The sequence below is a fragment of the Myxine glutinosa genome, chromosome 13, assembly GCF_964187855.1.
Source record: "Myxine glutinosa chromosome 13, kmMyxGlut1.1, whole genome shotgun sequence".
Classification (NCBI taxonomy): Eukaryota; Metazoa; Chordata; class Myxini; order Myxiniformes; family Myxinidae; genus Myxine; species Myxine glutinosa.
In genome coordinates, this window is record NC_136273.1 from 86,799,293 (window position 1) to 86,823,885 (window position 24,593).

General features: G+C 46.8%; 1 protein-coding gene across 4 annotated transcripts in view; it reads left to right on the forward strand.

The window, feature by feature from the left end:
• ABHD16A (abhydrolase domain containing 16A, phospholipase) overlaps positions 1–24,593 on the forward strand; it is a 54,810-nt gene that overhangs the window by 18,115 nt on the left and 12,102 nt on the right. For 2 of the 4 annotated variants that reach the window (XM_078767752.1, XM_078767751.1), the window contains exons 5-15: positions 4,161–4,240; positions 4,385–4,458; positions 17,499–17,597; positions 17,776–17,890; positions 18,075–18,176; positions 18,285–18,348; positions 20,624–20,673; positions 20,821–20,944; positions 22,325–22,429; positions 22,578–22,641; positions 22,836–22,892. In XM_078767752.1, coding sequence (XP_078623878.1) covers positions 4,161–4,240; positions 4,385–4,458; positions 17,499–17,597; positions 17,776–17,890; positions 18,075–18,176; positions 18,285–18,348; positions 20,624–20,673; positions 20,821–20,944; positions 22,325–22,429; positions 22,578–22,641; positions 22,836–22,892 — 934 coding nt within the window. The remainder of the gene's footprint in view (positions 1–4,160; positions 4,241–4,384; positions 4,459–17,498; positions 17,598–17,775; positions 17,891–18,074; positions 18,177–18,284; positions 18,349–20,623; positions 20,674–20,820; positions 20,945–22,324; positions 22,430–22,577; positions 22,642–22,835; positions 22,893–24,593) is intronic. The other 2 variants (XM_078767754.1, XM_078767753.1) reach the window with 1 other exon arrangement.

Sequence of the window (24,593 nt, forward strand, 5' to 3'; positions counted from 1 at the left end):
CTCTCAACCTCTCCCCTACCTCTCTCTCTCTTTCCCCAGCCCTTCCCCACTCTCCCTCTCCCTCTCTCGCTCCCACTCCCCTCCTCACACAACCCTTCCTTCCTGGAGTGTACATTATAGTGACGTGGTAAGGCTCCGCTCCCCACCTCCCTCTTGTATCTGTTCCCACTCTCTCTCCCCTACCCCTCTCCTCTCCCTCTCTCCCCCCTTCTCCCTCATCCCTTTCCCCTCCCCCTACCCCTCCCCCTGCCCCTCTCCTCTCCCTCTTCCCTCCTCCCTCTCCTCTCCCTCTTCCCTCCTCCATCCCTTCTTCTCTCTCCTCCTCCTTCTCCCTCTCCCCCTCCTCTCTCGCCCCCTCCTCTCTCTCCCCCTCCTCTCTTTCCCCCCTTCCTCCTCTCTTTCCCCACTTCCTCCTCTCTTTCCCCCCTTCCTCCTCTTTCCCCCCTTCCTCCTCTCTTTCCCCCCTTCCTCCTCTCTTTCCCCCCTTCCTCCTCTCTTTCCCCCCTTCCTCCTCTCTTTCCCCCCTTCCTCCTCTCTTTCCCCCCTTCCTCCTCTCTTTCCCCCCTTCCTCCTCTCTTTCCCCCCTTCCTCCTCTCTTTCCCCCCTTCCTCCTCTCTTTCCCCCCTTCCTCCTCTCTTTCCCCCCTTCCTCCTCTCTTTCCCCCCTTCCTCCTCTCTTTCCCCCCTTCCTCCTCTCTTTCCCCCCTTCCTCCTCTCTTTCCCCCCCTCTCTCTCTCCCCTCCTCTCTCTCCCCCTTTCTCTTAATATTCCCATCACAGAGCGATTCGGCATTATCCGGCAACGCCGGGTACATTTGCTCGTATATTATTTACACACACACACACACACACACACACACACACACACACACACACACACACACACACACACACACACACACACACACACACACACACACACACACACACTTCTGACGAACTCCCACCATATATCAACACTTCCCTCCAATTATTTAATTGGTCTAACAAGGATTTGGCACTCAAAAGGTCAGCTTCTCCTTGCCCCCCCCCCCCCCCCCCCCCATAGAGGTTAGAATACCTCACTCAATGTTCAGTTCTGTTGATTCCAACCAATATTCTGTTTGATGATCTGATCCAGATTTTGCCAAATGTGTAGCAGATTTAATTGCAGCTCTTGGGTATTACTTTGCAGAGATCTGCCTTTCCACGTCTCTCAATCAATATTACCTCGAAATGCTTGATGGCGTTCATGTCAGGACTGTGGGTATACCCAGTCAAGAAGCTACAGCTCCTGTCTCTTTCAGGCCAAGGTGGTTCTGGATTTCTAGCACGTGGCACCATCTTTCTGCAGTAAATGAACACATGCAATGTGTTCCTGCAAAATGGTATATTGGTGTAAAAGCAAACATCTTGCCACTATTCCAGCAAAGCATCTGGATTGGCTGTCTGATCGAGATCGACCCAGTGATGATGATGATCTGGATCGGTCTGTAATGTGGAATATTGATTTGACGCCTTCATGGGTTCAAGCACCATGATGACGTCGAAGGACATGCGAACGTCTATATTATAAAACTCCACTCCACTCCGTCCATCTGTCCATCCCCAAACTACTCCCTCAGTTTTGGGGATAACCCCACCAAATCTTCTGTGGAACGTTTTAGGGTCCAAGCGGATGTTGTAAGGGTAGATAAGAGGTTTCATAAATCCCTCAATAAAATTACGATTTTGAAATTGGCTTTATACGGGCCTGCTCCAGAATCCAGAAGTGAACTGATGACAATGGGCTGGTTTGATAATATCTCAATAAAATCGTGATTTAACACATTATTTTGTTATAGTATCAATATATGATTGGAATGATGATGTTGTAGCGGTTACCGCTGGATGCACACAATCGCCTTGCACCGGCCAGAACACGGCCAGACGCGCCTCTCCCGGGCATGCCCGGACTCACTGTTCCCGGGCACGCCCGAACCTCCCGGGCACGCCCGGTCTCGTCTTTCCCAGGCATGCCCGCTCTCGCCTTTCCAGGGCTCGCCCAGAGCGTCCGGGCATGCCCGCTATCGCCTTTCCAGGGCTCGCCCAGAGCGTCCGGGCATGCCCGCTATCGCCTTTCCAGGGCTCGCCCAGAGCGCCCGGGCACGCCCAGCCTCGACTTGCCAGGCCGCAGCCAAACACGCCCGGGCAGGTCCAGACTCGCCTTTCCAAGGCTCGCCCTTGACACCCGGGCATGCCCGGTATAGCTTTTGCCGGGCAAACTTCCCGACATAAATGTGTATATATATTGCTGCCCGATAAACGGGCTTGTCAGAATACCTGAGCTGTTTTGTTTCAATAAAGCAACTCGGACGAATTCCGTCTTTGGTCGCGTCAATTCTTTCGACTCGCGTTGGAGCGCAGTTCCTTCAATGTTGTGGATTCGCCACTGACTGGATATAGCAACATTCAGACTGGGTACGTGAACCCCCCCCCCCCCCCCCCCAAGTCATTCACGCTGTCCATGTCTGATGTTCGACTGAAGGTGGCACAGGAATGTGGAATTTATTGGTTCCATGGTTTAAAATTCACCTTTTCCGCATTGTTTGTTTGCTTTTGGCTTCCCACCCATGCATAGCAAGAGTACCTCACCGGTGTACTAATATATTGTTACGTTTGTGGGGGTAGGCATGAAATACCTTAGGAAAGTTCAGAATGTGTAGATTACCATGCTCCGAGTGTCGCGAAGAAGAACCCATCTCAATGTAACCAAGTAGGGAATCTGTATAGAACAAGATCACATATGTCTCCATACGAGGGGTGGAGCTATGCTAATTAGGTAGGGCTTAAGCATTAACTCCTCAGTGTGTAGTTTCCCTCGGTGATTTCTCCCTATGTTTTATTACAAATAAAAAGCCATGCCACAAACGCTCATTCGTTCACGGCGCCGCCAGGGCCGACAGAAACAGCATTTGCCGATTGGCACGTAAATCTTGCCTCACGACCGCCGACGTCATCTGAACATTCCCGAATGACGACTACACTCCGCCCCCCGACGACTTGTAACGAGGAGGCCACGACCTGGCCCTTCGTGATTGGTGGAGGCACGATGGGATGATTGAGTAGCGCTCGATGATTGGACAGAGTGTGACATCAGCGGTCGAACATTCGAGAGCTGAGAGAGGAAAAAGATGCCGTCTCGTCATCTTGGTCTCTCTTTTGTGCTGGCTTTCAACGAGGACGGCTGCGTTTGCCTTTTGCTCTCTTCTTCTGGTCCTGGTTTTGTGGTGGACGGTCGCTCCTCTCGTGCAGATAACCTTTTGAGCATTGTGGAGTTTTTGCTACGTCGGAGGAGGGGTTGTTGTTGACTTGGTGCTTTTCGGGAGAGGAGAAAGCCACGTCTCACGTGATGGTGGAAGCGAGAAAGGGCCGGTTGGCTGCTTGTTAACTCACGCCTGGGTGTTTTCGGCGCCATTTGTTGGTGCGCTTCCCATGCGGTGGTTTGGAGGCGACGAACGCCTAGCCAACCTCGAGACAGAGCTAAGTGCCGGCCGGCAGAAACGTCATTTATTTTTATTTAATATTTCCCCTTGTTTGTATACGAGTCTGAGTGGAGACATCTCAATTTAGGATTTTTTTTTTTTACCTCACCATTTATTTCGTTTTTATTACTCTTGCATTATTTTCATTAAATCCTTTATTTTTGCATTTCGTCCTTGTATTGTAGATTTTGCTTGTCCCGTATTTGTGTTTGTGGGTCGAGTCATTAAACCCCGTGTCGGCCATCCGATCAGATAAGGCCACAAAGTTTCCCCCGTGCCAGAAATAATCCCGCCAGGTTCGAAATACGGCTTGAAGTTGAAGCTTGTTTCGGTCATTCGTCTTCTTGGGGTCTTAACCCCGGGGACACGACAATATGTAATCCATTTGATTGTATCAGGGGTGTTCATTTTATCCTGGCAAGACATTATGATATGAAGTTCGTTACCATGATTTTGAATGCTTGTTTACCTGCCAACTTTTATCGGGTTCCTCTTTCCTTGGTCTCTTTCTCGCTATACTTTGTCCTTATGGCAGATTGTAGGGTTTAATTTGGCATTGAAATTTTGCCAAGTTTTCTCCTGCCATGAGTAATAATGTCCTTATGTTACTGTGGATATGCACCTTATGCTGAGGATTTAACTTGCATTCTCTTTTGCAGGAATCGGGCGGTATCAGAATCCAGATTATGTTGACTTTGTTGCTGTTCTTGATGAAGTAAAACGCAGAAAATCGGCAGTGGCAAGTTTGTTGCAAGAATTATTGTCGGTTACATTTGTCTGATTTGTCATTATATGAACCTTGTGGATTATAGAGAGAGCGTGCTTGTTGAGTCCGATGGTTATTTGCATTGCTCACGCAAAAATCTTTAAATTTGTATTTCAGAAACAGCTGAACAATTTTGATTACGAGTTTCGCAGCCGGCCAGTGGATTACCGATGGAATGAACAGAAAACATGGTAGGAAGTTATTTATCAGTGTCCTGTCGGCATGATGGTAACAATACAAATGATAATGATAATACGAGTAGTTTGCTGCTCATTAAAGGATGAAGACTAAAATAATTATCCCCAAGGTTTTTAAACGGAGTGATATTGTAATCAGGTCTGTCTGTCCGTCACGCTATCTCCTCCTAAACGGTTGTGCAGAAATTAACCAAACTTGGTGGTTATGACCACCACATGGCACGATGGTGCGAGAGCAGTACCATTTTTGGCCCCGCCCCCTGGGATTCACTCACGACCTTTTTTATAATGAAACTTTGTATATTCAATCAACATTGGGGGACGCATGAAATGTGAAACGATTTTTTTTTTTGACCCCTGGTTCATGCTCCATGGGGTGGGGGACTTGGGCAACTGAGGTCAAAATGGGGAAAAAAAAGTTTTTACCTCTAAATTTGATATTGTCATTCCTGGTGGAACATTTTGCCATCTTTCAATTCTGCTTTACGTGTGAAGCGTGGGATTTGTGATGGCGTGCCTTCAACCGCCAGAGGAGAGGGTATTGCATTTGACTCCATTTGTCTGTCTGTCTGTTTGTCCGCACAGAATAATTATGCTTTTTTCTGCAACCGCTGGTCCGATTGACAGGAAATTTTCACCATAGGTGAACCTGTAGAATTTTTAATGATAATTATGACGTCATAGGTCACGTGGTACGGGCGCCATCTTGGGAAAACCTTCAAACTTTGCACCTCTATATATCCGAAAGCTCTGCAAAGAAAAAATTGAGACATGGCTCATTGTAAAGAACTCTCCATGGTGAATAAAATATGTTAATGATGATGTCTTATTATGGTCAGGCAGCTTAGCAGCATATTTATCGAAAATGGGGAACGCCTTGACAAAAGCGCCATTTTTATTTTGGTGGTCCATTAGACCATATACAATAGATTTAGGACCGGAGGCAAGAAATATACAGTGTTCTTCACCTTTTTATTGGACAAAAACCAATTATGTATATATTTTCAACAAGGAGGCTAACTTTTATTTCATTACATGCAGTGTTATTTGTAAAACTTATGCATGCCTGCATAATAAATCTTACGCTTCCATGTAATAATAATTAGTAATACTAGGGCATGCCCGTACTATATCTATATCTAAAATTATATCCCCCCCTCTATTTACATGAAATGGTTTGGTCCATGAAATGTTTTGGTCCATTCGCAACGCCAAAGCGAACGGCGAACGCTTTACATGAAATGGTTTGGTGCATGAAATGTTTTGGTCCATTCGCAACGCCAAAGCGAACGGCGAACGGCTTGCGAGTACAGTGACAATCCCCCCGGGGTTTTTATTAGTTTTAAAACATAGTTTAACGCCAACATAGCGCCAACATAGTTTGCAAACGTGAAATAAATGAATACGCTCTCAAATGTGCCATCCGAGGCAGAGTGTGTCCGCCACGTTCGGCACACGCGATAGCTCGCTGCTCTCTGATTGGTTGAATCGTTTTTTGGACATAGCTCGGTAAGTAATTGTCCGATTAATATGAAACCTTGAAAAGGCACATCCTCGGGTCCCCAGCAATATACCTGGCAAGTTTAAAGTATATCGGACCCGTGGTTGTCGAGAAACAGCGGTCACAGACAAACAAACGTACAAACGTACAAACGTACAAACAAACACACAGAGATTACTGGAATTATAGATAGATAATACCGAGTGTTTATACAAATGTGTTATACTTGTGACTCGCGCACCTCTCATATATCTAACATGTACGCAACTACAAGGATGTAATGACAATATAGCTTTAGAACAGACAACATGTTGTTCAAGGTAATTTGTCCAGCAATTTATGTATTTACGATCTTAGTCTAATTCCAATAGCTGGTGATTTATTTGCATAAATGTATTGCTCGATATTATGCTGTGCGAGTCGTATTTGCGCAAAAGTCAAACACTGTATATGTCTTGCCTCCGGTCCTAATTATATTGCATATGGTCCAATGAACCACTAAAATAAAAATGGTACTTTTGTAAAGTCGTTCCCCCAAAAATTGCTAAGCTGCCTAACTATTATGTTAACGGAGGGACCTATGTTAACTGGGACGTCATAATGGAGGCACCTAAGACATGTACAAAACTTCATCCGATCAAGATGAAATTTATTGGGCGTCATCGGGGTAAATTGGTGGAGGAAAAAAAAAAATGATGTCATCGATCACGTGGTTCAGCCACCGTATCTCACTATAATTCACCAAATGTCCGTCCGTCCGTCTGTCTGTCCGTTCGAAGGTACCGTAAAAACTGCTGAACCGATCGCAACGATATTTTGGGTGGATAATCCTGGGATCTCCAGGAGTAAAATAGGCTATTTTAGTTTCCCCAATTTCAGCTTTGGTCTCCAGCATTCTCAGGTTTGGACTCCCGCATAACATTCGCGTTCGCATAACGTTCATTGTGACGATGTTTCCATTGTGACGATGTTTCCATTGTGCCGATGTTGATTTCCTGGGTGCTGCACAAACGGCTGCACCGATCGAACTCGGTGACCTCGGACAAAGACCTTATATAAGGACACGGGTTGAATCCCTGCTTGAGAGAATTCTAACCCATTTCAACTGAAGAAAACACGTATTGGGAGTACATACGACATAGCGATTGTGAACACGATTATCGATCACGATTCACGGTCATGATCATCACGATCATAGTGTATCGATCACTGTGGGACATTTGGTGAATTATAGTAAGATACTGTTTAGATTTTGATGATTTGCGTGTGATATGATTTAACAGATGTTTATGTGAATCGTTTAAAATAAAAAAGCCTTCAATTTCTGCTTTTACCTTTTCATTTGGGCCTCCCAATTGAAGCCCCGCCCATAGGGCGGGTACCGTTGCTAGTTTGTTTTAACACAAAAGCCTTAAAAACACTAAAAACACGTTCTGGTGAGGGTCTGCAATCTCTGATTTCCCTTCTTGTTTCATTGATGTATTTTAAATATCTAGTTTCAACAAAATGCCCAAATATTAATTGGATTGAACATCAGTGGCGATTACAGCACCTGCTTTGATTTTGCAATCTCATTGGTTTAATTGTGACAACAGTCGAGTCCTACTAAAGTCTAAAAAACGTTGTTGTTGTTGTTGTTGTTGTTGTGATTTTATTACTATTCTGGCAAGGCCTAATAAAGTAATGAGAGTTATGGTGCCGGACATGGTGTCTTGCTGCATAATCACCTTAAAGGTGATAAAACCCAATGGCAGCGGTGTCATCGTCGTTGTTGTCGTTGTCGTCGTTGTCGTCGTCGTTGTCGTCGTCGTCGTTGTTGTCGTCATCGTCGTTGTCGTCGTTGTTGTTGTTGACAGTACATGCTGCGTCTTCGCTTGATGGCTCAGCATTTGGTGTATAGAGCATGGTCAGAGTCCTTCAGCTGACATCTCATGTTGGTTTAGGGGTGGGGATTGATTTCTCCTTGATTGCTCCACTGACTTTAAGAGAGAAATGGCGCCGTGATAAACATGGCATTACCGCCAGAGCACCCTAGGAAGTTGTCACTTTCCCCAAGGTCACTGGCTATATTTGTCTCAGGTCAAGTTCAGTGTTGTCTCATGTCTTTGTCTGCCTATGTGCAGGTGATTAGTGTTACAGTTCCACCACAAATCTTTGACCAAGTAAGAAAAAAAAAGAAGTAGTTGTATGAAACTTGTGAAAGTTTATTTCCCCTCCCATCTCCAGGGTTGCCCACAAATTAATGAAAAATTTACAATCTCCATCGAAAAGTTTAGCGTGTATGAAGAATCAACATGTTCATCAAATTTGAACAATTTATTTGGGATTTATCACAACTATTATGTTCAATTTGTGGGACTGTGATCCGTTGCAGTTTATTGAAAGGCGGATTTGGAGTTTCCTTCCTATGAGGAGTTCTTCTGGCAACCATCTGTTTTGTAACCGGGCATCCTTGCATGCTACCATAGGCAGGTAGGGCTCTTCTCTTCACTCTGCAGCCTTCTTATGAAGTCTCTTCATGCTCTTGATTCCACTCTCAGCCAAACCGTTCGACTGGAGAGAATATGGGATTGTTAAGATGTGCTGAAACTGCCATTTTATTGAGAACTGCTTTAATTCAGCCCTGGCACATTGTAGTCCTGAATCGGGATCCCTTGGCGTCCAAAGATAGACTTTAGGTTGTGATGACCTGACTGTGCTAGTCCCTGTCATTAGTAGTGCTAGCTCCGTATAGTTGGAGAAATAGTCCATAACCAGTAGATATGGTTACCAGCATAGTGGAATATGTTGTACCCACCTTTGACCCATGCCTTGTTCGATTTATCATGCGACTGTTGGTGTTCTGCTTGTTGAGCACTGTGGTGTTTCAGGCATACTTCACAACGGCTCACATAGTCTTCTGTCTGGCCATTCAGACCTGGCCAATAAACGGCCTACCATGCCGGTAGTTTGCACGTTGATTTTCCTCTTGGCATTGCCTGGGTAACCCTCGTAGATCCTGCTGAGCATGTTACTGCAAAAAGGAATGACTATCCACTGATATTTAAGCAGGACCCCATCTAGCTCACTCGGTTCATCCTGAAATGTGGAGCAAGCCTTTGGGCACTGTATACTTGCGTCCTTGATTTTGTTGATCACTCGTTGCAAGATTGCATCCTCAGCTGACTCTGCTGCTAGCTTAGCCCACTTAGCATGCAATAGAAAGGTTGGCTCTGACTCTGCAGACATGGACTTCTACATTCCCACTACGTCCCACTGTTCACAGCTCCGTCTGGGTAGGTGTGACTCAACGTACTTACAACAACCAGTTATTTTCCTAGTTTGTACTTTTTTAGTCGTAGGAGAAGTCTTTGTAGGCGAGGCGGTGCTCCACCTAACATTTTGCCTCCTTTTGCGATGAGAGGCTTGTGATCAGTTTCTGCGATGACATTCTGGCCATAAATGTATGTGTGGAAGCATTCACAACCGTACACTACACCTAGCATTTCCTTCTCTATATGTGTGTAATTAGTCTCTGTCGCTATCTCCCATACATACATTTATTGTGTGCGATAGAGAGTGAATGTCCCTCACTCTCCTGTAGGAGTGTGGCCCATAAACCGTATAAAAGTACAATCCTAAATGGGTCAGCACTTAGACGCAGGATACTCGAATGGCTTATTACCAAAGTAAGCTGACCTACTCATTTTGTCGACCTCGGAAGGATGACGGGCTGAGTCAACCCACGTGGTGTTATTTCAATGGCCTGATTAGGACTAAATCTCAAGACCCTACGATTATAATAAGCCAGACACCTTAACCGTTAAGCCAACACCAGGCCTGCTGGCAAGTGCAACCTGAAAGAAAATGAGAAAACTACGCAGGGGGCTTCATAAAATATTGTGCAGATTTCTAGCTTAAACGAGCATTCTCAGTATTGCGCTGCAATACATGTCCCCTACCGGCAGTCTGTCGTCCGGAAAACTTGGGGAATTTTCCAAGGGTTATTTACACACAGGTTCTGAATCGTTCCCAACCGCTAATGACCTCAGGACGGGCTCACCTATGATTCGCACTCAGGACTTCGATTTATACACCTAGCAGACAGGTCAGCAGAAGCACGAGAAAACAAGTTGTTGATAAAGAACCTTTCGAGTCGCTAAATATCGGTAATTTATGTTATTTTCCGGTTCACGATCAATGATCGATGTGTATATATATATATGTTGCTCGGCTTGGCTCCGCCCCTCCCCAAAAGCGCGCGCTTTGTCGCGCTTTTGACATTCGCGAGACGAGGCTGAGGGCGCGCGGTGCGGTTTGAGGAGAACTCTAGAATAAACAAGACATCCATTTTTTAAAAATACTTTCGTTTAATTAACGATATCTGCCAAACCACGTGCCCTATCGCAAATTCCAAAAGGACATTTTAGTGCTGAACAGATCTGTGAAGTTTCCCTCGATTGGATAAAAAATGACAGAGGAGCTTGGTTTTAAAGGTTCATGCTTAAAAACCTCATAACTCTGAAATCATGTGACGCATGACTTTGCTGACTCTGACTTAAAGGAGTCCGTCACGCAAAGAACAGTTTTCCGGACTTTTTTTCTAAACGCTTAATGCTAATGATTTCAAACTTGGCACATCGTTTCCTCATGATAAGATACAGATGAAGTTCGAACTTCACGACGTTTCGATCATTTTTGACAAGGTTATGGCACTTTGAACTTTGGGAATTCTGATAATTCTAATGATCCTTAACTCAGTGCCATTTTAAGTTTTAATTTCCTTTAAAAAAGATTTTCTCTGCAATAATAGGACCGATTGAGATCAAATTTTCACCATAGGAGGGACTCGGTCTGTAGAATATTTTAATGGTAATTAGGACGTCACAGGTCACGTGGTTTGGGCGCCATATTGTTTTTCGTGATAACGTGAAAACCCCTTTTTCTGTGCAACGGCTTAACAGATCGTGGCCAAACTTTGCAGGCAGAATCGCATACCCATGACGAACAAAAAAGTCAGCGAGCATGACGTCATGCGTCACATGGTTTCAGAGTTATGACGTTTTTAAGCATGCACCTTTAAAACCGAGCCCCTCCCTCATGTTTGATCCAATCGAGGGGAAACTTCACAGATCTGTTCCGCATGTCAGTCTACTAAAATGTCCTTTTGGAATTTGCGATAGCTCACGTGGTTTGGCAGATATCGTTAATTAAACGAAAATTTTTTTAAAATGGATATCTCTTGAATCGCTTTATTGATCAACGTGAAACTTCATACTATAGTAGATGTCATGAAGAGTAACAAGTGTGCAAAATTTCAAGATGATTGGATGTACGGTCTGGAAGCTAGAAGTTGTTATTGCATGAAGAAGAAGAGGCGTCAAGTGTGCGGATTTAATTATTTATCACATGTACAGACTGAAAGCATTGTTGGACACGACCTGTCGCGGTCATTTTAACCTCAAATAAAATTCTAATTTAAGATTTGTCAATAGCTGAGGTATATTAACAAACGAATAAAACTATGGTTATGAAAACTGCCACCTGCACTCTTGACCCCATCCCCTCCTGCTTTGTCAAGGCCTCCCTTCCTGCTCTCTCTCCACTTATCATTGCAACAATAAACTCCTCCCTGTCTACAGGCATCGTCCCACCATCCCTCAAAATTGCTGCTGTTACCCCCATTCTGAAAAAACCTGGACTAAACCCTGACACCCTAAATAACTTCAGACCCATCTCCAACCTACCCTTTCTGTCAAAGGTTTTGGAACGCGCTGTAGCCACTCAACTCAAACATCACCTCTCTGCCAATAACCTGTATGAAACATTCCAATCCGGATTCCGCTCCAACCACAGTACTGAAACTGCTCTCCTCAAAATCACCAACGACCTTCTCCTCTCCTCTGACGCTGGCAACCTCAACATTCTCATCCTCCTCGACCTCAGCGCCGCCTTTGACACCATCGATCACACCATCCTCCTCACCCGACTTGAAACCACCTTTAACATTACCGGCACTGCCCTCTCTTGGATTAAATCATACCTCTCTGACAGACGTCAGTTCATCTCCATCAATAACTGCAAATCCCCCACTGCTCCCCTCCCCCAAGGTGTCCCCCAAGGTTCAGTTCTTGGCCCCCTCCTCTTCATCCTTTACCTGTCCCCGCTCGGTCACTTAATCCGCCGTCATGGTCTCCAATTCCACTGCTTCGCCGATGACATCCAGCTTTTCATCTCCACCAAGTCCATCTCCACCGCCACCCACTCTATCCTGACAAACTGCATCACTGAAATAAAATCCTGGCTTCAAATCAACTTCCTCAAACTTAACTGTGATAAATCTGAAATAATCATCATTGGCCCAAAAACGCTCACCAAGTCCACCCATAACTTTGTCCTCAACAGCGACGGTTTCCCAGTATCCACCTCCCCTCACATCCGGAATCTTGGCATCATCTTTGACCAAACCCTCTCCTTCGACAAATACACTAAACAGATCACAAAGACAGACTTCTTTCACCTGTAAAACATCGCCCGTCTCCGTCCATCCCTCTCCTCCGTGGCTGCAGAAACCCTCATCCACGCCTTCATCACTTCCCGTCTGGACTACTGCAATAGCCTCCTTTATGGTTCACCCTCAACAATCACCAATAAACTCCAATACATTCAGAACTCCGCTGCCCGTCTACTCACCCATTCCCGGACCCGTGACCACATCACCCCCGTCCTTTACAAGCTTCACTGGCTCCCCATCTCCCAGAGAATCCAGTACAAAATCCTCCTCTTGACCTACAAAGCCCTCCATAACCTGGCCCCATCCTACCTGGCTGACCTCCTCTCCAGACACACTCCCACCCGCAACCTCCGCTCTGCTGGTACCAACCTCCTGACCCCCCCCCCCCCCATCCGGACCAAATTTAGATCCTGGGGGGACAGGGCCTTCTCCATCGCTGCTCCCACCCTCTGGAACCGCTACCTCACACCATCAGAGACTCCTCCTCACTCACCACATTCAAAACATCACTCAAGACCCACCTGTTCAACACTGCATTCAACATTTAACCCACAGCATCTAACCCCTGACTATCTCCTCTCCTTCTCCCTCCTTTGTGCTTTGAATATTTCCCTATTGATTCTTCTTTTTTTGCAATTGTCTTTATGTTTTGCTATGCATTATGTTTTGCACTCTGTCAAAGCGTCTTTGGGCTTCCTGAAAAGCGCTATATAAAATAAATGCATTATTATTATTATTATAAAACAGATTTGGTCAAATTCGGACTTTTTTAACTCGATCGCATTTGACAGAGTTGTGACAAGCTGAGGAAGAAGAAACCTCACATTGGCTTCTAGTGGGGCGGCTTAGCCCAAATATTCAAAAGAATTGTGCATTTTATGATACAAGCACCAAATTTGGCACAAATGTACATTAATATGTTGCGAACATTTTCAGATATTGGGCCACTTGAAATTCTCTCTTTATGTCCGCCATATTGGATTTCAAAATGGCCGCCACTTGAAATCTACATTTGCTATTATCTCTGGACGTAATGCAGCTATTGACTTGATTCTGGTATCTAAATGTATGTTTTTGGGGGCAAGGAATCCAATGGTACCAATTTCAACTTAATATTATCTATCACAGTCTGTTATATAATTTTATTTGGAAATTATCTAGGCAAATATTGGATTCAACACAATACTTTGAAAAGAATGTCTTAGTTCTGTAAATATAAATATTGCTTTGGCCAAGCAGATACAGTGGAAGTGGCCAGAGAGCTATGGTGAAGACCAGATAGTGGTGATGTTTGGTGGCCTCCACATAGAGATGGCGGCACTGAGGACACTGGGGGACTGGCTGAAAGGGAGTGGTTGGGTGCAAGCACTTGTGCAAGCCGAGATTGCGACAGCAGAGACAGCAGACTCATTCCTGCGAGCATCCCATGTCTTGCGCACAAGAAGAGCACATCAAGTGACTGCAGCAGCACTGTACATCCTGCAACACCGTGCCTACAACCACTACTGTCTGGGAGAAACCAGGGATGCAGAGGACCTTCCGGAGTTTGAAGACTGGTGTTGCCAGAGAGGAGAAGACATCCCCCAGTTTCACTACTGGGCAACCGTGCTGGAACTAGAACTGTTGGTTCTAGTGTATGTGCGTTCTCTCAGGCAGGGATCGTTAATGATGTACCTCGATGCTCTGACAGAGCTGGTCCCCTGGTTCCATGCACTGGATCACACCCACTATGCTAGGTGGATACCAGTGCACCTGAAGGACATGGCCGAACTCACCATCAAACACCCAGATGTAGCCAGGAAATTCAGGGAAAGCCACTTCACCGTTCAGAAAACACAGAGGGTGTTCTCTTCAATCCCGATTGACCAGGCACATGAGCAGAATAATGCCTGCATCAAAGGAGACGGTGGAGCAGTTGGGCTCACTGACAACCCTAGTGCCCTACGTCGCTGGATGGTTGCGGGACCAGAAGTTGCCAGGGTGATCGAAGAATTCCAGGATGGGAACCAACACTGGAGACGGCAAACAGCAGACACACGTCATCATGATCAGACGCCAAGTGTACAGGCCTCATTTGTGAAAGATGTTCGCTCTCTCGTCGGTGTCATAGAGGAGATGGGCAACCCATTCGGGGAGGAGAGTCAGGATGTAGTCAAACTGGACACAAAGGAGATCGCAGATCCTGCTGCTGTGGAGACCGTGATGAATGCCAAGAGGATTGGCCAAGAGCAGTTCGAGGCTTTCACCAGAGAGTGTCTGTTGGACAGAACAAAGGCAGTGGACGCACCCATTCCTCGTAACAAGCTGAAGGTGTTCAGCACTTCCACTCCAAGAAGCCAGAGCAAAGGTCAGCAACAGCTCGCCTCCATCAAGAATGACCGTGAACTCTTCGCACGCCTGTACATTGGCTGCCAGACGAGGGATGGAAACCTTGAGGAGTTCTTTTGTCACGAGAATCAGGCATGTCCTCCTGCATTGTCTGATGGTGGAAGCCTCTGCACTGGTACCAAGAGTGATCTCCTCACATGCTTGGAAGAAGTCTCCGACGCAAAGACAGAGACTCCTGTCACGACCTGTATTGTGCTTGATGGAGCAGCCATCGTCCAGATGCTGAAGCCGGCTGCATCAAAGACCTTTGAAGAGTATGCACAACAGATCTTCATCCCATATATTTCCACGAAGCTGCAAACAGTGTCACGCCTGGATCTGGTCTGGGATACTTACCTTGCTGATTCACTGAAAGGTAGTACACGTGCAAAGCGGGGACAAGGTGTGCGGAGACCTGTGGTGGCTGCCGCAGCCATACCAGGAAACTGGCAGAACTTCCTACGAGTGGACAGCAACAAGACCGAGCTGTTCAGGTTCCTCTCAGCAGCTCTCATGGAATGGTTTGACCAGGAGGACAAGCAACTCGTCATTACTGATGGAGAGGCAGTGCTCAGCAAGCCACTACTGCCAGATCTGACCTCACTCGCCCCATGTAACCATGAAGAGGCTGACAGTCGGATGTTGCTGCATGCATCTCACGCAGTCCAGCATGGACACCATGCAATACTCATCCGGACTGTAGACACCGATGTTGTGGTGCTGGCAGTGTCCCTGGCACAGGAGTTGCAACCAGAAGACAAACTGTGGCTGGCATTCAGAACAGGCCAGAGTTTCCGATACCTAGCAGCACACGAAATAGCAGCTGGATTGGGACGAGAGAAGGCTCGTGCACTGCCAATGTTCCACGCTCTAACTGGATGCGACACTGTGTCTAGTTTTCATAGACATGGCAAGAACACTGCGTGGGCAGTCTGGACGGTACTGCCAGAACTCACTGAGGCGCTGCTGCTGCTGTCCTCTGCACCTCGTGACATACCAGACGATGCAATGCGCATCATCGAGAGGTTCGTGATCCTGTTGTATGATCGAATCAGCAAATGCACAGACATTGACAAGGCCAGGAGGAAACTCTTCGCAAGGAAGAACAATGTGCAGCTCATCCCTCCAACGAAGGCAGCTCTGGAGGAACATGGCAAGAGGGCAGTGTATCAAGGTGGACATGTGTGGGGTCAGATACTGCTGCCAGCACCAGAGCTCCCTCCACCAACCAACTGGGGTTGGTCAAGGACTGGAGAAGGACAGTACACACCTTACTGGACCAGGGTAACTGAGGCAGCTCACAGCTGCATTGAGCTGGTTTCTTGCAAGTGCAAGAAAGGGTGTGTGAGGCGCTGCAAGTGCAAAAAGGCTGCCCTTCAGTGCACAGCCCTCTGTGTGTGTGAAGGGGACTGCACATGACGATGAGTCAACAACATACATGTACTTGTGGCAATGCTGAACTTGTTAACATGACACTGTTTATGTCCACGTATCTTCAGTACCGGTATATACCTAGCCTCAGATACCAGTACACCTAGCCTCAAATATTAGACCATGTAGCATGTCAGTATTATACCTAAGACATTTACAGAACTAAGACATTCTTTTCAAAGTATTGTGTTGAATCCAATATTTGCCTAGATAATTTCCAAATAAAATTATATAACAGACTGTGATAGATAATATTAAGTTGAAATTGGTACCATTGGATTCCTTGCCCCCAAAAACATACATTTAGATACCAGAATCAAGTCAATAGCTGCATTACGTCCAGAGATAATAGCAAATGTAGATTTCAAGTGGCGGCCATTTTGAAATCCAATATGGCGGACATAAAGAGAGAATTTCAAGTGGCCCAATATCTGAAAATGTTCGCAACATATTAATGTACATTTGTGCCAAATTTGGTGCTTGTATCACAAAATGCACAACAGGTTTGCTATGCTGCTACACTATTCTCCAATGTGCCATAAAAAAATGGATATCTCTTGAATCGCTCGTACCTCAGACCGTGAGTTGGCAATAATTTATATAATTCACACAGTGCACTGTTGAGGACCAGTTCACTGGTAATTCCCTGTTTGTCGTTAAAGGCGGCAAAAAGGGTTGGCGTCAGGAAGGGCATCCGGCCGTAAAACATTGCTTCAAAAAGGGGACCGAAAAACAACAACAACCACGGTTCCCAAAAAAGGCCAACCCCCGCTTGCGGGGAAAAATGGCCTCTAAAGGTGGTTATTTTTTTTTTTTTACACAGTGCAATACGTGCAGGCCGCTCCACGGAGCGACCTTGCGGGCTTATCAACGAGGCGAGGCATGACACACGTGTCTCAGCATACCTCAGATCAAGTTTGAAAACCAGCATCAACCGTGCATAAATTTGCATATTCGATCATTTTTGACAAAGTTATGGCACTTTGAACTTTGGTAGGGGACATGTATTGCAGCGCAATACTCAGAATGCTTGTTGAAACTTTATTTTTCATAATATCCGTGATGTGCCACCTTGTTTCTTAACATGTATCAAGAAACTGAATTTGTTTTTAAATCATAAACTATTAATCCATACATTTTCAGGCGATTGTGGTTGGAATGGTAATGGTCGGTATGAGAGCAAAGAATGTATCAATTTCTACCAACTACTTACTCGATCCACTCCCTTTGCATCCCTGTAAGGGTGGAGGCATCACGATATGGCGTACCTTTACTGAAAGAGCAACCCAGGCAGCACACCCTTGTTGAAAGGCTCTCAGCTCTACCTTTACAACTACTTGGGTATGCATTTCGCATAACGCATTCGTTTAATTTACCTCGAGTGGTTTGCTTTCCCTTTCAACTTCCTTCTATTTCCTTAAATCAAAAATTTTATTTCTTTCCTTCTTCCCCTCCCCCACTCCTCCGTCACCAGTTGGATTGTCCAATACAGTTGTAACATGGTGTTCTCGAATTTCAGATCAATCGTTGTACGCACGTTTGGCCGTCGCTTGGTTTATCCTGGGTCGTTGAGTTTGCTGCAAAATTCGATTGGCTCACAACTCCACGAAGGTCGTGCTAAGCTGGTCGAGCAGGTATGGCCTAGTGCTGTTTTTGCCCAATTTCTCTACATTTTATTCTCCATACCAAAAAAGCAATTTTGCTTTTCAGGTGTGTGAAATGATCCAGGGTTGGACGATAAACCTACTTTTGTTCCAAAAATGTGACATAAAATGATGATGTGGATGGAAATGACATGATTATGCTGATGCATGGCAGTATCGTGGGCAACGAGCGAAGCTGCAAGCGTGTGATGGCAACTACATTGACTGCATGTTTGTGGACCGTCGAGGCACGGGGTCTGCCGAAGGTGATATCCTGGTGAGGACAGGAGAGGGTTCTATTATTACGAAATACCAAAGTGCATCACCCACACCTGTGGTTGGACAGCTTTTGCATTCCCCGTTTCTACCTGTTTGCTTGTTTCAGGTTATTTGCTGTGAAGGAAATGCAGGATTCTATGAAGTTGGTTGCATGGCGACACCTCTTCAGGGTACACTCATTTTTTAAATTTTTTTTATACTGAATCGAGGCTCGTGAAAGAGCTGACAACCGCGAGGGAAAGACAGTACAGGGGGACCGTGAGGTAAAGACAGCACAGGGGGACCGCGAGGGAAAGACAGCACAGGGGGACCGCGAGGGAAAGACAGCACAGGGGGGCCACGAGGGAAAGACAGCACAGGGGGACCACGAGGGAAAGACAGCACAGGGGGACCACGAGGGAAAGACAGCACAGAGGGACCACGAGGGAAAGACAGCACAGAGGGACCGCGAGGGAAAGAGAGCACAGAGGGACCGCGAGGGAAAGACAGTACAGAGGGACCGCGAGGGAAAGACAGCACAGAGGGACCGCGAGGGAAAGACAGCACAGGGGGACCGCGAGGGAAAGACGGCACAGTGGGACCGCGAGGGAAAGACAGCACAGAGGGACCACGAGGGAAAGACAGCACAGAGGGACCACGAGGGAAAGACAGCACAGAGGGACCGTGAGGGAAAGACAGCACAGGGGGACCACGAGGGAAAGACAGCACAGAGGGACCACAAGGGAAAGACAGTACAGAGGGACCGCGAGGGGAAAGACAGCACAGAGGGACCGCGAGGGAAAGACAGCACAGAGGGACCGCGAGGGAAAGACAGCACAGAGGGACTGCGAGGGAAAGACAGCACAGAGGGACTGCGAGGGAAAGACAGCACAGGGGGACCGCGAGGGAAAGACAGCACAGGGGTACCACGAGGGAAAGACAGCACAGAGGGACCACGAGGGAAAGACAGCACAGAGGGACCGCGAGGGAAAGACAGTACAGTGGGACCGTGAGGGAAAGACAGCACAGTGGGACCACGAGGGAAAGACAGCACAGAGGGACCACGAGGGAACGACAGCACAGAGGGACCGCGAGGGAAAGACAGCACAGGGGCACCACGAGGGAAAGACAGCACAGAGGGACCGCGAGGGAAAGACAGTACAGTGGGACCATGAGGGAAAGACAGCACAGTGGGACCGCGAGGGAAAGACAGCACAGTGGGACCACGAGGGAAAGACAGCACAGAGGGACCGCGAGGAAAAGACAGTACAGTGGGACCGCGAGGGAAAGACAGCACAGTGGGACCGCGAGGGAAAGACAGCACAAAGGGACCACGAGGGAAAGACAGTACAGAGGGACCGCGAGGAAAAGACAGCACAGAGGGACCGAGAGGGAAAGACAGCACAGGGGGACCACGAGGGAAAGACAGCACAGAGGGACCGCGAGGAAAAGACAGCACAAAGGGACCGCGAGGGAAAGACAGTACAGTTGGGTCCGCGAGGGAAAGACAGTACAGAGGGACCGTGAGGGAAAGACAGCACAGAGGGACCGCGAGGGAAAGACAGCACAGAGGGACCGCGAGGGAAAGACAGTACAGTTGGGACCGCGAGGGAAAGACAGTACAGAGGGACCGCGAGGGAAAGACAGCACAGAAGGACCGCGAGGGAAAGACAGCACAGAGGGACCGCGAGGGAAAGACAGCACAGAGGGGCCGCGAGGGAAAGACAGCACAGAGGGGCCGCGAGGGAAAGACAGCACAGAGGGGCCGCGAGGGAAAGACAGCACAGAGGGGCCGCGAGGGAAAGACAGCACAGAGGGGCCACGAGGGAAAGACAGCACAGAGGGGCCGCGAGGGAAAGACAGCACAGAGGGACCGCGAGGGAAAGACAGCACAGGGGGACCGCGAGGGAAAGACAGCACAGTGGGACCGCGAGGGAAAGACAGCACAGAGGGACCGCGAGGGAAAGACAGCACAGAGGGACCGCGAGGGAAAGACAGCACAGGGGGACCGCGAGGGAAAGACAGCACAGGGGGACCGCGAGGGAAAGACAGCCAATTAATATTTGCCAACAGCCAGTTGTCCAATTTGCCAGCCAACAGCCAAGCCAGCTGTCCAGCTAAGACAGCCAAAGACAGCCAAAGAAGCATTGCCAATGCTTCTCACACATGATGTCAGTAGTTTACAAATGCAAATGTAAAAGTTAACTCTTCCGGTTTAGAACATTATCATGCTCCAAACTGCCATGGTGTCTTTTATATCCCTTCATTCTATGGTTTTTGTGGCTTTCAAGGTGTCAGAATTCCTTCCCTCACCTATCTCCCTCTCCGTTTCGTGCTTGGCCATTGGGAAAACTCTAAACCGTCGTGTTTGGGAGGCTTATGGATCTGTCATTAGATGTTTTGTGGATTCTTGTTCACAAGGTCAGTTGATAAGCAATTTTCATGTGCTGTCATGATCTCGCCCAGGTGATTACTCTGTCCTGGGATGGAATCATCCAGGTTTTGCCAGCAGTACAGTAAGTATCAAGTCTCGACTTGTTTTGTGGGTACATCGTGGAACGCTACGTTGGGGGTTGCTTGCTAAAATGCTTGCGTGTATGTTGCAAGGTGTATATTATGGTGATGGGATTGCAAAATACAGAGCGATTTGTTTTCTGCATCAGGGCGTTCCTGGGCCACAGACCGAGGCGAACGCAATGGACATCGTTGTGAACTTTGCTCTCCACAAACTGGGCTTCAGTATTGATAGAATCTTTATTTATGCCTGGTCCATTGGTGGTTTCGCAGGTAAACCTGGGAGTGGGGTGGCATGCGGGGAGTGGGGAGGAAGTTGAAAAGGAATGTTTTGTATGCGTTACATTTTTGATACTAGAACACTCTTCGACGTCACGACGTCGACTGTTATGCCTCTGCCCACATTATTACATCATTGTAATACTTGCATCAAGTTTGATTTAAATCCATTCAGCTGATTTAATTCAGATCAATTCAGATTTAAATCCATTAAACGATTTATATGAACATCCGTTAAATCTCGATCGGTGCAGAAGTTTGTGCGGCACCCGGGAAAATAACGTCATGCGGGAGCAAGTATCAGCAGGATGTGGCAGTGTGAGAGGCCACGTTTCTGATCCTCCTTCATGCCGAAGTAGCCCACCACTTCTCCAAGCATTCCGCTCTTCAGATCCGCCATGAGAGATTTAAGCTTGATACTGAAGATGCGTGCAGTTAGTACTCCCGATGTCGTATGTACTCCCGATACGTGTTTCCTTCATTTTAAAAACTTCCAAATCAACAGTTAAAAGGATTTTGAGCCGATCGGTGTTACGGCCTTGGCAAGATCGATGGAGACAGCGATCTGTTAGCGTATACACCTCCCAAATAGCTATGTGGAATTCTCTCATGTCGAGATTAAACTCAAGTCATTTAAACTTTGGCCGAGGTCATTATTTACTTTTAATGATGTTTATATACGAATGATGTTTAATGATGTTTATATTGGTTTTGGGTCGTCCTTTCCGCATATCTCGTGGGATTGTGAGTTGGCGAGATGGCCGTGATGGCGGGGATGGGGATGGAATTCTCTCAAGCAGGGATTCAACCCGTGTCCTTATAAAAGGTCTTTGTCCGAGGTCACCGAGTCCGATCGGTGCAGCTGTGCAGCAATTGGTGCAGCCATTTGTGCGGCACCCGGGGAAACAACATCGTCACAATGAAAACATCGTCACAATGAACGTTATGCGAACGCGAATGTTATGCGGGAGTCCAAACCTGAGAATGCTGGAGACCAAAGCTGAAATTGGGAAAACTAAATAGCCTATTTTACTCCTGGAGATCCCAGGATTACCCATCCAAAATATCGTTGCGATCTGTTCAGCCGATTTTGCGGTACCTTCGAACGGACAGACAGACAGACAGACAGACAGACGGACGGACATTTGGTGAATTATCGTAAGATTATTAAGGGCTCAAAAACATTTACAGGTAGTCGGTTTCTTAGCTGTTCATCGAATACTCGGATTTACAGTCATGTTGACTCGCGTCTAAATTAATTCGTATTCTATTTGAGAGGTAACGCATGCATGGTGATGCACCACTTGTTTATCTCTGTGCACCTCTCATACCGTCTCATATGGCAGCCATGTTTCTGTCTCTATTTGCTCCCAGCCACATGGGCAGCGATGTCCTATCCTGACATTGCAGGCCTTGTGCTGGATGCCTCGTTTGATAGCCTTGTCCCTCTCGCTCTGAAGGTCATGCCGGAAGGTTGGCGTGAGTGTCTCACCCACTTTTTTGCACCTTACCATACCAGCGCTCACCCATAACATGTGGACAATACCATGCTGCACATTTCTGCCTTGATCATCATCCTTTGCACCTGACGTGCTCCAGTCCTCACTGTGGGATGCTTCTTCCGCAGGACCATTGGTGATTCGTACAGTGAAAGAGCATATGGACCTTAACAATTGTGAACAACTTTGCAAGTGAGAATCGGCATCACCCCTTACAAATTTCTCCTGCCTTCTTTGGAATTATTTTATTTGTTGTTTTTTTTTTTTACTGGGTTTGATGATGGGTTTTCTTGAGCACCACCTTATTTGAATTTGTGTAGTTGCACATCTATCGATGTTTGACAGGCTGCCATTTCACTTACCCCCTATGTCGTTCTGCTGTGCAGGTATCCTGGCCCCGTGTTGTTGATAAGGAGGACTCGTGATGAAGTCATCTCATTGGTGTGAGTTTTCTTAGCTTGTGGCTTCATTGACCTTGCACAATGGTACATCCTTAAAATGATAGTCTGGCATTGAATAGTTCACAGTGACTTTTACAGTATATTGATATATGTGGGAAAATTACATGCCCAGACCAGGAATCGAACCCAGGTCTTCTGGAACACCGTACCAGTGCTCTGCCATCTGAGCTATCTGGGTGACTCTCGCATGTAATGTAATTGTAACAACTCTGGGCGGCATATGATTTTCCCACATATATCAATTTAATTATTTAATACAACAACAACAACACCAACGGGAATTTTAAGGCCATTTTCCCTGCTAGAGCGGGGGTTAGCCTTGACAATCTTGACAATCTTGCGGGGGTTAGCCTTGCGGTCCCCATGACGATCTTCTCCATTTTGCCCTATTTTCTGCATCTCCCCTTGTTTAACCCCCTTGCCCACATTTCTTCTTCCACCACCTTTAGCCAAGTCTTTCTTGGTCTTCCCCGTCCTCTAGTTCCTTCTACATTCATTTCCATCACTCTTCTCAACCAGTCACACGTGACCAAGCCCTCTCAACCTGTTCCTCTTCACAGCATCAATCACTGGCTCCATTCCCATATCTTTACTATAATTCACCAAATGTCCGTCCGTCTGTCTGTCTGTCTGTCTGTCCGTTCGAAGGTACCGTAAAAACTGCTGAACCGATCGCAACATATATTTTGGGTGGGTAATCCTGGGATCTCCAGGAGTAAAATAGGGTATATTGTTTTCCCAATTTCAGCTTTGGTCTCCAGCATTCTCAGGTTTGGATTCCCGCATAACATTCGTGTTCGCATAATGTTCATTGCAACGATGTTTTCATTGTGACGATGTTGTTTTCCCGGGTGCCGCCCAAACGGCTGCACCGATCGCTGCACGGCTGCACCGATCGAACTCGGTGACTTCGGACAAAGACCTTTTTTAAGGACATGGGTTGAATCACTGCTTGAGAGAATTCCATCCCTTTCCCCACCATCACGGCCGTCTCTCCAACTTGCAATCCCACGAGATACGCGGAAAGGACGACCCAAAACCAATATAAACATCATTAAACATGATTCATATATAAACATCATTAAAAGTAAATAATGACCTCGGCCAAAGTTCAAACGACATTTAATCTCTACATGAGAGAATTCCACATAGCTATTTGGGCGGTGAATACGCTAACAGATCGCTGTCTCCATCGATCTTGCCAAGGCCGTAACAGCTATCGGCTCAAAATCCTTTTAACCATTGCTTTGGTACAGTTGCACGTATCAGGAATTTGGTGCACCAATCCCTGGTGTTGGGCTAGCGGCTAGGGTGCCGGCTTAGGATCCTAGGATCCTGGGTTCGAATCCCGGTCGATCGCTGAATTAATGCCAGGGGGGTTGACTCAGCCTGTCATCCTTCCGAGGTCGGCTAATTGAGTACCAGTTCACTGGTAATTTCCTGTTTGTCGTAAAATGCGGCAAAAAGGGTTGGCGGCAGGAAGGGCATCCGGCCGTAAAACATTGCTTCAAAAAGGGGACCAAAAAACAACAACAACAACCACGGTTCCCGAAAAAGGCCAACCCCTGCTATGCGGGGAAAAATGGCCTCTAAAGGTGGTTATTTTATATTTTTATATCGAGAGTACATGCGAAATAGCGATTATGAATGTGACAGCTCTGAGGCGTCTTTCGCTTGGCATCG